Below are 12868 nucleotides of genomic sequence, written 5' to 3'. Positions count from 1 at the left end.
TATAATTGGAAAGAGGAAAGTGGTAAGCTTAGGAGGTACTGCTAAATTTATCGGAGGCAGATTGTCTGCCCTCCTATTTGAGTGCTCTTCCCATCCTCTTCTATTTATGCGGTCACGGTTAAGTCATGTCAACATTTTATATCAATTTTTTTTATAGAGATAATAAGACAAAAAGCAATAAGAATATAAAATGTTGACGTGACTTAACCGTGACCGCATAAATAGAAGGGAATGAGAATGGCACCCAAACAGGAGGGCAGACAATCTGCCTCCAAATTTATCTCGTTCCAAATAAAATTGGGTGAAACTAACTAGTAAATGCTAAAGAAATTTTTTCAAAAGCGAGACTATTTATGGACTCCCTATCATCTCATGTTTTGACATAATATTTTATAATATTGATATAAAAATTAACGTTAAACAGTAAAATAACAAAAAGTAAAATTTTCAATTAAAGGGTCTCTTTAGCATTTCTCTTGTTTACATTGTAAAAGTCTTTGTCAATATCTAATGAATTGTTATAAAAATTGGGAAATTGGGCTGAGATCTTGAACATTTTATTGGGCCATTTAACTTCATTGGACATCTATCCCTTTCTCCTCCTCTTAAACGCCGTTAACTGAATTTCGGAGCAACCACCCCCATTCTCACCATGGCAGCGCGTACCACAAATTGAGCGCGTTCCTACTTCCCGCCACCGCTTCCAATACTAAAAAGTTAGGCAGAATGGAAGAAACGGGCGATGTACGGCGGCGTAAGCGCAAGCAACATTCACACAACACAGAAGCCGCAGAGAACCACCCTCACTCTCCGCCTCACGAAAGGCGGCGTCGCAGAAGAGTGAAGTCCGAATCTAAAACCCTAACCCGAGAATCCGACCCGCCACCGCCGCCGTCGTCATCCAGGTTCCAATTAGTATCGCCTTCGTATCGGAAGCACACGAAGCGGCAACCGAGTCGAACCGAGACAGAGAGCTCCCGGGAGTGGGCTTACTCTCCCTGCAGCTCTTCTGCTTCCACCTATGGAGGTAAACAAATGTCCAATTTTCAAATTCCCTGTTTGGCTAATTTGAATTTGATTGGGTTTTCTTAGGATTTTTTGTTACTGCAATTAGCTGTTTGGATTGCTCAGCTAAACGAGGCATTGTGCTAATTTTTTTTAATGTTGTGGTGTCCAGAGAAATTTGTGGTTGTTTCTTATAACATTCTGGGTGTGGAAAATGCATCCAAGCACCCAGAGTTGTACTACAAAGTCCCACCCATGTTCCTGGAGTGGAACCGCCGCAGGAAGCTTATTCGGAAGGAGATCAGTCGTTACAATGCTAGCATCATGTGCTTGCAGGTAAAGTCGAAGAATTTGGCAATGTAGATATGATGTGTAGGCTAAAGTGTGAATCTTTATTATTTAACTTTTAAGTTAATACTAAGTTACTTGTATGGCTGTAGGAGGTTGATCGTTTTGATGATTTAGCTCATCTTTTCCGGAAAGATGGGTTCGAAGGTGTTTATAAGGTAGCTTTGAATTTTCTTTTCCAAGTATGTAATCACTTACCATTGTCAAGTACCTTCTTATTGGCATACATTCTGATTAATGATTACCAACTATCCCTAGGCACGCACGGGTGAAGCAAATGATGGATGCGCCATATTTTGGAAAAAGGAAATGTAAGGTTTAGTTGACCTTTCGAAAATTGTAAAATTTCTGCACGTTGCTTTGACTTCTAAGTTCAAATGACAGATCAGTTCATATCCAATCTTGTTTCTCCTCAAATCAAATATGTTGTTACTTCTTTATGACTAGCTAGATGGTTTTTCCTTTGATATTTATTATATTAGTTGTGGTTTTATAGTTTCTTGAGAAACATGTTTGATGACTGCATTTGAATTATATATCCTATCTAATTTTCATTAGTTACGATCATGTTGGTATTGTATGTTTGGTATAACTTGTCATTTCTTGTTTATTATCAATTTAGTTTCTTTCTATTCCAGCTTTTAGCCAATGATTTTCTGAATGCAGGTTTAGCCTTTTACATGAAGAAAATATAGAGTTCCAAAGTTTTGGACTTCGTAACAATGTTGCTCAACTTTGTGTATTAAAGGTATATGGGGCATTACTTTCTTCTAAGGGGTGCTAATTCATAAGTTGAAATTCATATTGATGTGTCATGTCATGGTGGCATGATGGTTTGCTCCTGTAGCATCAAGCATCACATTTTTTTAAATGTGCACTTCTCTGTGGTTAGGTACTTAGGTTTGAATGTTACCCTTATGGGCCTTATCTAGCCACGTAAAACATGCCTTGTCACATGGTAAAATTATGATTTCCAGTGTGATCTTCTAAATCTATGACTTCGACGAACCCCTTTGTGCTGCCAATTGTCTTGTTTCCATTTTACTATTGTTGCTTAGCTACACTAGACATTTTTTTTGTTTGTTGAAAATGCAGAGTAACCAAAATCAATTAGAGTCAGGCATACCTCCCGGAACGTGAGTATAAGTTTTCTTTCTGTCCTGTTTGCATATTTTGTATAGGATTTGGTTTTACTTCACATATTGGTGGGTTATTTCACCAACTGATATGCATCGTACAGGAGTCCATACACCCAAAGTAGAAGCTTAGTGATTGGGAATACACATCTACTATTCAACCCAAAACGTGGAGATATCAAGCTAGGGCAGGTATTCTCTACTATGTTTTTTTCAGAAATGGGACTGTACAGAATAGTTTGTAATATATCTCAAATGTGATCATGCATTAGGTCCGACTGTTTCTTAAAAAAGCTTACGAGCTATCACAAGAGTGGGGCAGCATCCCTGTTATAATTTCGGGAGATCTAAATAGCATCCCACAGGTGACTTCCTGTAATGATATCGTTTATTAAGCATGTTTGATTCAGATGGTCCACGTCACTTACACCGAATTTTTTGGTTCGTCAAATGTTCAGAGTCCTATGTACCATTTCCTAGCTTCTTCTGAGGTGATTCCATTTTGGCTTCTCCTGCTTTCCCCCACTGTTTCTTTGTCGTCTTTTTTTTTCCCCTCCTTTTTGTATGGGTTTCAGTTTATGTTATGCTGTTCTTGCTGTGGTTTATTGCAGTTGGACATCCGACTACATGACCGCAGAGGTATATCCGGACAGTTTGTCCTGAACTCGAATCACAGAGGCTTCAGATTTCAGAATGAGCAAGCAAGCAGGTACTTCAGTGTATGAATAGTTACCTCAAATGTCGCATTAGAACATGTACAAGCAATATGACTAGTGCATTTATCACCTAAAATTAGATATAATTGGTTTATAACTTTATGGAATTCAGTACTGTCTTCTTTTTCTCTTTATTTTTTGTTAAACTCCCTTTGGTTTGGTGAGAACCCGGGAGATCCATTTTTTTGAAATTTCCGGTTAACTTCTTAAGTGAAAGCAGGATGACATGAGTTATTGTTTCCTTGACCTCTCATATGACATGTGTTGATGCACAAAATTAGTGAGGACTTTGGTACAACAGAAAGTATTAAGTTTGTGACCTTCGCTAGATTGCTTCGGTCACTAGTGTGGATAAGTATGTAAATGGATAGAGATAGGGAAGCAAACACAAGATGTATGTGGTTCACCCAGATTGGCTACGTCCACGGAGTAGAGGAATTCTCATTAATTGTGAAGGGTTTACACAAGTACATAGGTTCAAGCTCTCCTTTAGTGAGTACTAGTGAATGATTTAGTACAAATGACATTAGGAAATATTGTGGGAGAATGATCTCCTTTTATAGAAGAGAGTTTCTAGCTTTGTTTTGACATTGACACGTGTCGAGTTGTGATTGGCTTTTGATGTTGACACATGTCGAGCTATGATTGGCTTCTGATGTCGACATGTGTCGCGCTGTGATTGGCCTCCTGGTTGGAGGGAAGCTCTTATGGGTCCTTAACGGTATAACGTTGACCGGTGCTCGGTAGTTTCGGGATTTGTCAAGTATGGTACAAACAACATGCACTGCAGATAAAGAACTTTTTTTTTTCTTTTAAAAAAAGTTCTAACTGAATTCTGTATTGTGGATGCGGTATTACGAAATTTTTTATTAGGCCATTTTCATATATATGGAGCGAGGAAGAAGTAATGCTTGCAACTGGCAGTGAAGTAGTCACTTGTCTCCGGCACAATTTGAAGCTTTGCAGTGCATACCTGGGAGTACCTGTAAGTCTTAAATCATTTCTACTTAAAAAAATTTCGATGCTTAAATCCAATTATCTTTTTCCCAATGCTGTATGTATGTGCCTTTCTGCAGGGTAGTTGTAGAACCAGAGATAGGTCTGGAGAACCCTTGGCAACATCATACCACTCCGAGTTTATGGGAACCGTTGATTATATTTGGTATGCCTTTTTGTTTTTCGGTCGGTCTATTGTCCGGAATTTCATTAAATTCTAACAGGCTGAGTGTTACTGTTTTGCGCTTTGTACTTGAATACTTTTGGTCGCTGAGTGACAGGCATACCGAGGAACTTGTTCCTGTCAGAGTTCTTGAAACCTTACCAGTCAATGCTTTAAGAAGAGATGGAGGACTCCCCAGCAAGGTAACTTCCTATCTCCAATTATTTTATGCTTTATCAGTCGCTTAGCGTGCTTTAAAGGAGAATTAAACAATTGTTTGAGTTAGAGCATCATAAGCTTCTTCACTATGTTCAGTACTGTAGAAAAGTGAACAGACCGATTAACAACAAGCAAACTACTCAGAAATTCACCTGAAAACTTGGAAGTGTGGTAAGGTAGTAAGGTGTTGTGTATTTCTCTCAAGTTTCGGTTTTGCTTTGCAGCAATGGGGCAGCGATCATCTTGCTGTTGTATGCGAACTGGCTTTTCGTCAATGATAGCAGTACTGAAGTTCCTACTCAAGCTGTAGCCTGGGGAGGGTACGTTCTAAACGTTTTGTTCCGTGTCAAGTTCCAATGGCTGTAATGTTTACGGGGGCTTCTGCACATTTACTGTGCTCCTAGTTTTTTCGGGGAGTTGAAAAATAATTCGGATTTTGAAAATGTATATTTCCGTATCGGGTTTTTATTGTTTGTTGGATTGAGTCAAGCTAATTTCGGGCTTGAAGTGTTTTTCTTATAACTTGTAGAGTTATCGAGGACTTGTAACAAAGGACATGTCGTAATCGCATTTCCTTTTGAATTCAACAATTACTTTTCGATATCAATTTTTTTTCCAATTTTCACAATGGACTTGGTCAGCTTTATATTGTTATGAATGTGGCTTTCGGACCCATCGAAATTGGGAAAAGAATCATCGCCGGATTCTTTTCTTGGGGATCCTAAGAATCCCGTGATCGTGATCGTTCATCGTACATCGTACGGTAAAAAATAATTTTAAAATTTAAAATTTAAAATTAAATATAAATAGTACTTAACGAAAACTAATTGTACGATTTACGATGAAGGGTACGATCATAAGATCCTTAAGAAAATGATCCGGCGAGGATCTTTTTCCTCGAAATTGAACCGGGCCGGCGAAATGATGGTTTCAATTGAAAGTGAAAGCTTAACTTCAATTAGCCGCCTTTCCTGGCCATATAATTATCCTTAAACGACACGCCACCTAAGACACACTATACGCTAATCCAAAGCCACTGTTGTTGTCTCTTCCTATGTTACATGATCCTTGTCTGCCATGTCAGTATTATCTTCTCTTCAAAATTTGGCAAAGCAACTTTACCTTTGAGAATCGACATCAATTCGCTCCGTGTTTGTAGTACGGAGTCGTTCCTACTTACCTGGAAATCACAGTTTGACGCATTTGACTAAACGGACTTGTCATTAATACAAATAGAAAAGGAGTACACAAAGGTTCAGTAGATAATAGCTTACTCAAACATATTACCACTCTGAGTCTGAGAGTTGGAAAAACCTTGGACAGTGAAAACCCAAGAACTCTCTCCGAACATAGAAAACGATTAACCCTAAACACCGCTGCTAAAACATTTCTTGAGCATTTTATTGTGCAACATGTACTAGATAAACTACTGGTAATTCCTAACTACAAAACTTCATGGCTTACCGTGTTCCAGTTTCTGATCAATCCAGGAGAAATCCTGCTGACCAAAATTGAAGTCGAGAGGGGGAAGACACGTAGCCTCGCCTTTTTTATCCTTGCACGCGGGATAATCAACTATGTCTGTCATACCATCATCAACAATATCACACATGCCATCAAAGAACTGATCCAAGCTAGAAAACACGTAATTGTCGCCGCATCCCAAATTCAACTGTTCGACATCTAACGGTGGCAACATTGGAGGCAACATTGGAATGGATTCTTCTTCTTCAAAAACTGGTTGCTGTAGAGTGCCTTCTCCCCCAGAAACTTCCACCCCAGATTCTTCTTTCGACCTTTCGAGTCCAAAACAAACCGCAGCTGAACCAGACATTTCAAGCACAGATGATGGTGATGGATGGCAAAACGATGAATCCTGACTCTCCTCTGATAAAGGAACGCCTTGAAGCCCATGCTTGGCTCCCTCCGTTAATTGCATACTCTCAAACTCATGCTTATCTGATAATGGCATGTTTTCACAGTGGCTCTTAGTCCTTCGCTGTGACTGTATGGTCTGAAACTCACGCTTCTTTTGTTGATATGCAGCAGCAGCCTCCTCTGCTGTATTAAAAGTGCCAAGCCATTTTCGAATTCCTTGAATTGGATCTCGAATCTCCGCAGCATATTTTCCCCATTTTCTGCGTCGAACTCCCTTAGGGAGCAGTCTATTACTTTTCTTAGAGTCATCAAAGTCCGTACTATGACCAAGTCTGCCTCCATTGGTCCCTGCAGATGATTCACATTCTGTTTCCACAACCAAAATCTCCGAAACAAAGCGCTTACTATGCTGAAATAGGTTTCCCTCAATGTCATATTCCTCATCATCTTCACTCGAAGAGTCGGTACCATCAGGATCATTGTATATAATCCGAATTCTCTTCATGTAACCTGCATTCTCCTCTACGGTAGGTTGCTTTTTCTTCAATTTGTTCCAGCTCACATGTTGATTCAAGATTACGGTTTTCATCCCCGGCATTTTGAACTTAAAACCCCTAAACCCCCTATACCCGAAAACAAGAAAAAGAAAACAAAAATTCTCTCAAAAGTTCAGAACTCGGTATCAAGAAAAACCCAAAACCCTCAAACACCCGAGTCCAGAAATCGAAATCGAAAATTGTATTCTGAAACAATCCTTAAAGCACTTCACTCCAGAACAACTCCTGCACCAATTTCATCAACGAAAACAAAAATTACAACAAATCAAAGACCTTAAACCCATCAAAAACCCCTAAAACAAAAAACCCATTATACAAAATTCCACAAAGCACTAATATTGATGTTCATACATACATTAAATATCATAAAAATTGAAAACTGAAAACACATAATATTAAACGCAAGAGAGTAATAAATTAAACCCACATACCTCTGTCTTTGTGATTTTAATGGCATGGAAAAAACAGATGAAATCTGTTTGTGCATGCAAAAGAGAGGCTGATAAGATTTCCAGAGCTTCTTCGGAGCTCCAGTCGACAGATAAAATCTAGAAGACATATATCCTCTGTGCCAACCTCCTCTGTTTTCTCCCTAAAAAAACCTTATCTTTTGCAACTTGCAAGCAGAGAGGGCTAGAACAAGAGAGAATCTGGAGAAATAACACAAGATATCGAAACCCAGATCAAAAAAAAGATCCCAGAATATAAAACAAGCAGAGGATTTGGTATCAGCGGCCGAGAAAATTCAGAAACTTTTTTTGTTACCAAAAAGAAAGCCTCAAGATTTTCTACGAAAAATCAGAAAAAAAATCGATGGAATCAAACAGGGAAATGCGAAAGCTTGATTCTTACTCAAGGTGATGTGATGATTCTGATTTCTTGGTGTTTCTCTGAAGAAGAACACACAAGAAAAAACCCGGTCTCTCTCCTCAGTCCCCACCCTCTGTGGTTGTTTTTTTGGAGGGACTGAAATGGTATTTGGGGGAATAGCCATTTAAGAGGGAGAGGGGAGGAGGAGAAATTTTTAGTTGTAACAGGAACACGGATGGTATATTACGTGTTTTTATATAAGTGGTGAAAATTTTTAATTTTTAAGTTATTAACCTTTTAAAACACATAATTCATCATTTATATAAGGACACGTAATGTATTATTTCGTGTGACAGTCACACCGAAAATCTCCCGAGAGTATGACGAAATTGAGAAACGGTTCGTCACTGCTGCGGTTTTGCGTTACAATTACAATTCAGCCTTTTACCAAGAAAGGACAAGAGTGGGCCCTCCACCATTAACGAAGGGTTGTTTTGTCATTTTGCAACGCTCGGTATGTATGGGTGTTTAGGGCATTTCAAGTTCAAATAAACCAACATGTCTTTATTTTTATTTTTTTTAAGTATTCAGTTTCAATGTGTTTACTTATTTAGAACAGAGAAAGTCGTGAACTAGGAAAAGAAAGTAAGGAATATGAACGAGATAAACTACTATGGGATAGCAGATTTGTAAGTGGAACTCGTGGTAAATGAATAGAATTACAATGATTCGAATACAGATTGAAAAATGTTAAAAGTGTTTATAGTTGAAAAATACATTTGAAGTGTTTTTTGAAAAAAAAAAAAAAAACTAATGTGCGGTTTCTAAAGATAGCATTAGATGGATTTTTAAGAAGCATTTGTGGTTTTATGTATTGAAAGTATTTTTTTTAGTACATCGATATATTTTTACATTAAAGGAAATGGGAGTTCGGTTAATCTACATAATGAGCAACCTAATTTGGTATTGAATTTGCCATCCACGGGATTCGAACTTAAGACCTCTCACTTTTAAGTGAAAAAGAATATCATCAGACCGTAATATTGAGTGGATATTAAAAGCACTTTTAAGTATTAAGCAATTTTTTTTTTTTTAAAAGTTGAACTGTTTTGTAAAGGAGCATTTCAAACCGGCCCATTAGTTTTAGTTCTAGTTGTTGGGTGCTTTTTCCCATTGCAAAGTAGACCCAAAAAGTTTTTTCAAGAGTAGCAAAGTCACGTGGTTGCCACCCGTGACAATTAATCCAAATTATCTTAACATTTAATCACCCATGCACAGTACCGTACGTACCATTCCTCTCTTGTTGTTATTCTTCTATATGGGATTGAAGGATTTGGATTTGAATTGCTTTTTGAGTTGCTATAATTTGAAGTCTCACTGTGTGACTAATTAGTTATATCATGATTACAAGATAAGAGCAGGTAACGATAACTACGTAAGCTCGCATACGTGGTTGTTAAGTTAACGCTGAATATTGCATGCATACGCACATTTATTCAACTATACAATTTCTTTAATTAACTATCATATTATAAATGGGCGTAAACTATAAATATCTAATGTTTGCTGGTGTGACTGGAAAACTGCTGATATAAGGTGAACCTAGTGTGTAGGTTCAAAACAAACAACCACCATGTTTGAAAAATGGGTGTAAACTATTAACTTCTGACCTATGATATTTTTTCATTGCTATGTTCAGTTAAACATCTGCAATAACGTTTTTCGTTGGTGGAAGTTGTTTTAGAAGAGAATTTCCTAACTCATGATGGTCTTATTATTTCTCTCATGAGTCATGTTTTCTAATTATTTTCTTTGGCCAGGGTTATGAGGATCGTATCAGTAGGGAGACCATGGCCATCTGAATGCTGCACATATACCAATTATACCATTGTCACCTTGGTTATTATGAATTTTTATGAAGTCGCCCTATCACCTTGACGAATTGGTTGGGTCTCAATTGTTTCCCTTTCCTTGAACCCTTTGTTAAAGACAGAGGTACCCTTCCTCTCCTTTTGTTGTTCTTCCTTGTTTGTTAGTCTGCTTCATCCATACTATTCTGTTTGGATGATCATATCCGCCCTTCTCCTTGTTCTTGTCCTTGTCCTTGCCATATTTTATATGATGATTATATTCAACATGGTCGTCTTATGGTGGAGGATCCTATGTTTGTTATTGGAATTGTTTCGTCCTGTTTATTTGTCTCATGATCATTACATTGTTTTTCAGAAAAAGAAAACATCTAAGGAGATATGCTTTTTTTTATATATAGGAAAGAACAGTTACAAAGAGAAGCCCCTTGGGCAAGAATTACAACATAAGTCCCAAAACCAAGCAGCACGGGAGAGTGTACCACCAAGGTCCAAGACTAACACTCATGAGATAGATGCCCAATTCTAGCTAACACATCGACAACTAAATGAATTAGCTTCCAGATAGATATGACGAAAGTATATATTCAGCTGGAAGTTACAAGCGGTCCTCTAAATATTGAACACCAAGGCAGTGAGATGCCAAGGAATAGAACACGTCCCGTTAATTGCATCAATTAGAATCTTCAAATCACCTTCCTCTTCCAGACTAGTAACTCCAAGTGAAAGAGCAGCGTTATGGCCAAGCATGCACACATGATGTAAGATGTATCCCTCGGTTTATGTTCTTAGAAATTGAACTATCTGATGTGAACATTATTCTGCGCGTGGCAGCGACAAATGAATTCGAATGTTATCCACATTTTACTTTGTCTTTTTTGTTTAAATTTATTCTGAGACGCTTGTTTTCCACTTTACAAATTCAAATTATAATGAATTTCTTCACCACTCTCTCATCTCATGCCTTGGATGCGGCACTTCGGCACCTAAGCTACCAGTCAAGCCTCGTCACGGCTGGAAGATTAAGAAGAAGATCAGGGCTTTGAAACTTTGATGTTTATCCGGTAGGAGAGCTCCCGTTCAAACAAACTCCCTTAGGGAATTAGCGGCATAGCTGTATTTGTTTTGAGATCCTAAAGATTGCAACGGTCAAATTTGGCATTGGCTTTTCTGTAGGGGAAGCAAAACGCTAATCGAAAATGTAACCTCTCTGAAAGTGCCAGAGCTGCCATGTGCCAAACTTAGTGAAAATTAGGCAGAGGCTAAAGAAAGATCACAAAGTAGTTACCCGGGTCCTGCTGGATATTATTTTAGATAAGCAACTTTTAGCCTCTCTTAAAATCTCGATTGAGTCCTGTAAAGCTTCTTTTATAGACTTTGTTCTTTGGCATCCCCCTCCATTTTCTTATGTCAAAGTGAATATTGATGGCCTTGCTAAAGGTAACCTGGGTCCTGCGGCATGTGGTAGGATTTTCCGAGATTCTACAAGTTATTTTCTTGGTGATTTTTCCTGAGCTTGGGGCATCGTACCTCTTTTTGTGCATAGCTTCATACTGTCATCCTTGCTGTGGAGTTGGCTCACGCCCTGGGTTGGCAAAATTTATAGCTTGAAAGTGATTCTTCAAGCATGATATCTTGTTTTGCTTATGGTTCTTTTTCTCCTCGTTGGTCACTCCAGACACGTTGGAAAAAATGTGTTTTCCGATTGCAGAAATGGTATTATGTTGCTCTCAAACATTTCGAGAAGGGAATGCAGTTGCTGACAAATTAGCCAATTTAGGGCTTCTCTCGTCTTCACTTGTTTGGAATGCTGCTCCTTCTACAGAGATTCTTCATTTTCTATACTTAGATTTCTTGGGCATGTTGGCCTACACGTTTGTCTCCCCTTCTTGATTTGTGATTTTCTTTTTTACCAAATCTTTCTGGATTTTCCTTCATTTTGCAGCTTGTCTTGTAGGTGCTTACCTTTTAGGTTTTATGGAGGGGTTTGGTCCTATGTCTACCCCATATTTTTTCATGTATTTTCTTTTTTAAGATAGGTAAGTGCTAGTCTCTCTCTTTTTCTTGTATTTTCTTTTTCAAAAAGGTAAGGTGTATGCCCCCTCTTTTCTTGTATTTGTTTTCTTGTTCTATGAGGGGCAAAGTTTATGTCCCTCCTCCTAACTAGGTGTAACTTTTTTTTTCGTATCAATAAATATCCCTTGTACAGCTGAGATATTCCAAAAAAAAAAAGTTACTAGTACGTCTCTTGGAGGATTTGAGGTAAATTTATAATGGTAATACTAGGGAGACTAAATGTGTAGGCTAGATTTTGTAAACTAAATAACATGGAAGCTAATAATTGGATTATTACTTAATTGTTAATGAACGTGCTTATTTTTTATTAGTGACACATCATGTAGTTTATAAATTTAGTATACAAATTTAGTTTACCTCTCATTACTTTTTTGCCTTTAAGTGATCAATGTTCTCCTCCACATTTTGCTCTCCACATCGATGCTACACTTGCCATGTAATTTCGTTTAAAGTTCGGTTAGAGTAATAATGCGACACTCAGGTTATTGTAGCACCAAAGATTTTCAAAGGGAAAATGCTAGGGAGATCGATTTTTTAAACCAAATGATGTGTTGTGACGACCCGTCCCTACTTTTCATTGTGATTTCTTTTCCGTTGGGGTGAGTTGACGATTTTACCCTTTTGGACAAAAGTGGAATCTAACGTGAACGTGGTTTTAGGCTTTCATTCCATTTTCCTGGTTACGCACTTAATTAGTACTCGTCATCACGAACGCGTAGATGCGAGTTAAACTCGAATCAGATTTGTAATGAAAAAGTGATGCTCTGTTAAAATACGTTAATTACAGGTATTTTTGTACACGTGCGGACAAATTTACAGTGTAGGAACACTATCAAGGAAGGTGAGTACGGTTGTACTCAAGGCGCGTGGGCGCGTGTGGTCTCACATGGGTCATCAGCGCATGCAGCGCGTGACGGCATGTCCGGCCTCCGGCCGGCGTGTGGTTGACACGTATGGGTCCGTGACATCGAGTATATTGATTTCATATATTCAAACCCTATGTTTGAGCAATCTACGGAGGTTTTATTTAAGTTTCAGTATATGTGTTATTAAACTAATTAAATTAGTAATTTCACGTATAGGGGAAACGTATCCC

At 38.2% G+C, this 12868-nt stretch overlaps 2 protein-coding genes across 2 annotated transcripts; one reads left to right on the top strand and one right to left on the bottom strand.

Moving 5' to 3' along the window:
* Positions 1-560: 560 nt before the first annotated feature.
* LOC126626724 (carbon catabolite repressor protein 4 homolog 5) lies at positions 561-5211 on the top strand. Its single transcript, XM_050296120.1, has 14 exons — positions 561-1027; positions 1178-1341; positions 1446-1511; positions 1612-1664; positions 2020-2101; positions 2449-2489; positions 2594-2681; positions 2762-2854; positions 2948-2980; positions 3101-3198; positions 4079-4190; positions 4282-4367; positions 4483-4567; positions 4808-5211. The coding sequence occupies exons 1-14, from the start codon at positions 727-729 to the stop codon at positions 4859-4861; spliced, it is 1356 nt and encodes a 451-aa protein (XP_050152077.1). The 5' UTR covers positions 561-726; the 3' UTR covers positions 4862-5211.
* Positions 5212-5785: 574 nt separating this feature from the next.
* Positions 5786-7995, bottom strand: LOC126626726 (ethylene-responsive transcription factor CRF3-like). Its single transcript, XM_050296121.1, has 3 exons — positions 7871-7995; positions 7450-7668; positions 5786-7243 (listed from the first exon to the last, which is right to left on the bottom strand). Exon 3 carries the CDS (start codon positions 7057-7059, stop codon positions 6037-6039), a length of 1023 nt encoding a protein of 340 aa, XP_050152078.1. The 5' UTR covers positions 7060-7243; positions 7450-7668; positions 7871-7995; the 3' UTR covers positions 5786-6036.
* Between the last annotated feature and the right edge of the window lie 4873 nt (positions 7996-12868).

Source organism: Malus sylvestris, chromosome 6 (genome assembly GCF_916048215.2).
Source record: "Malus sylvestris chromosome 6, drMalSylv7.2, whole genome shotgun sequence".
NCBI lineage: Eukaryota > Viridiplantae > Streptophyta > Magnoliopsida > Rosales > Rosaceae > Malus > Malus sylvestris.
Note: the sequence above shows the minus strand (reverse complement) of the source record. Positions and strands in the feature narration are given on the sequence as shown.

Bases quoted from the DNA above. Each gene is read 5' to 3' on its own strand.
- LOC126626724 (XM_050296120.1), top strand. From the start codon at position 727: ATGGAAGAAACGGGCGATGTACGGCGGCGTAAGCGCAAGCAACATTCA. The intron at 1,665-2,019 runs GTAAGGTTTAGT...TTCTGAATGCAG, and splicing joins ATATTTTGGAAAAAGGAAAT to GTTTAGCCTTTTACATGAAG. The intron at 2,682-2,761 runs GTATTCTCTACT...ATCATGCATTAG, and splicing joins GAGATATCAAGCTAGGGCAG to GTCCGACTGTTTCTTAAAAA.
- LOC126626726 (XM_050296121.1), bottom strand. From the start codon at position 7,059: ATGCCGGGGATGAAAACCGTAATCTTGAATCAACATGTGAGCTGGAAC.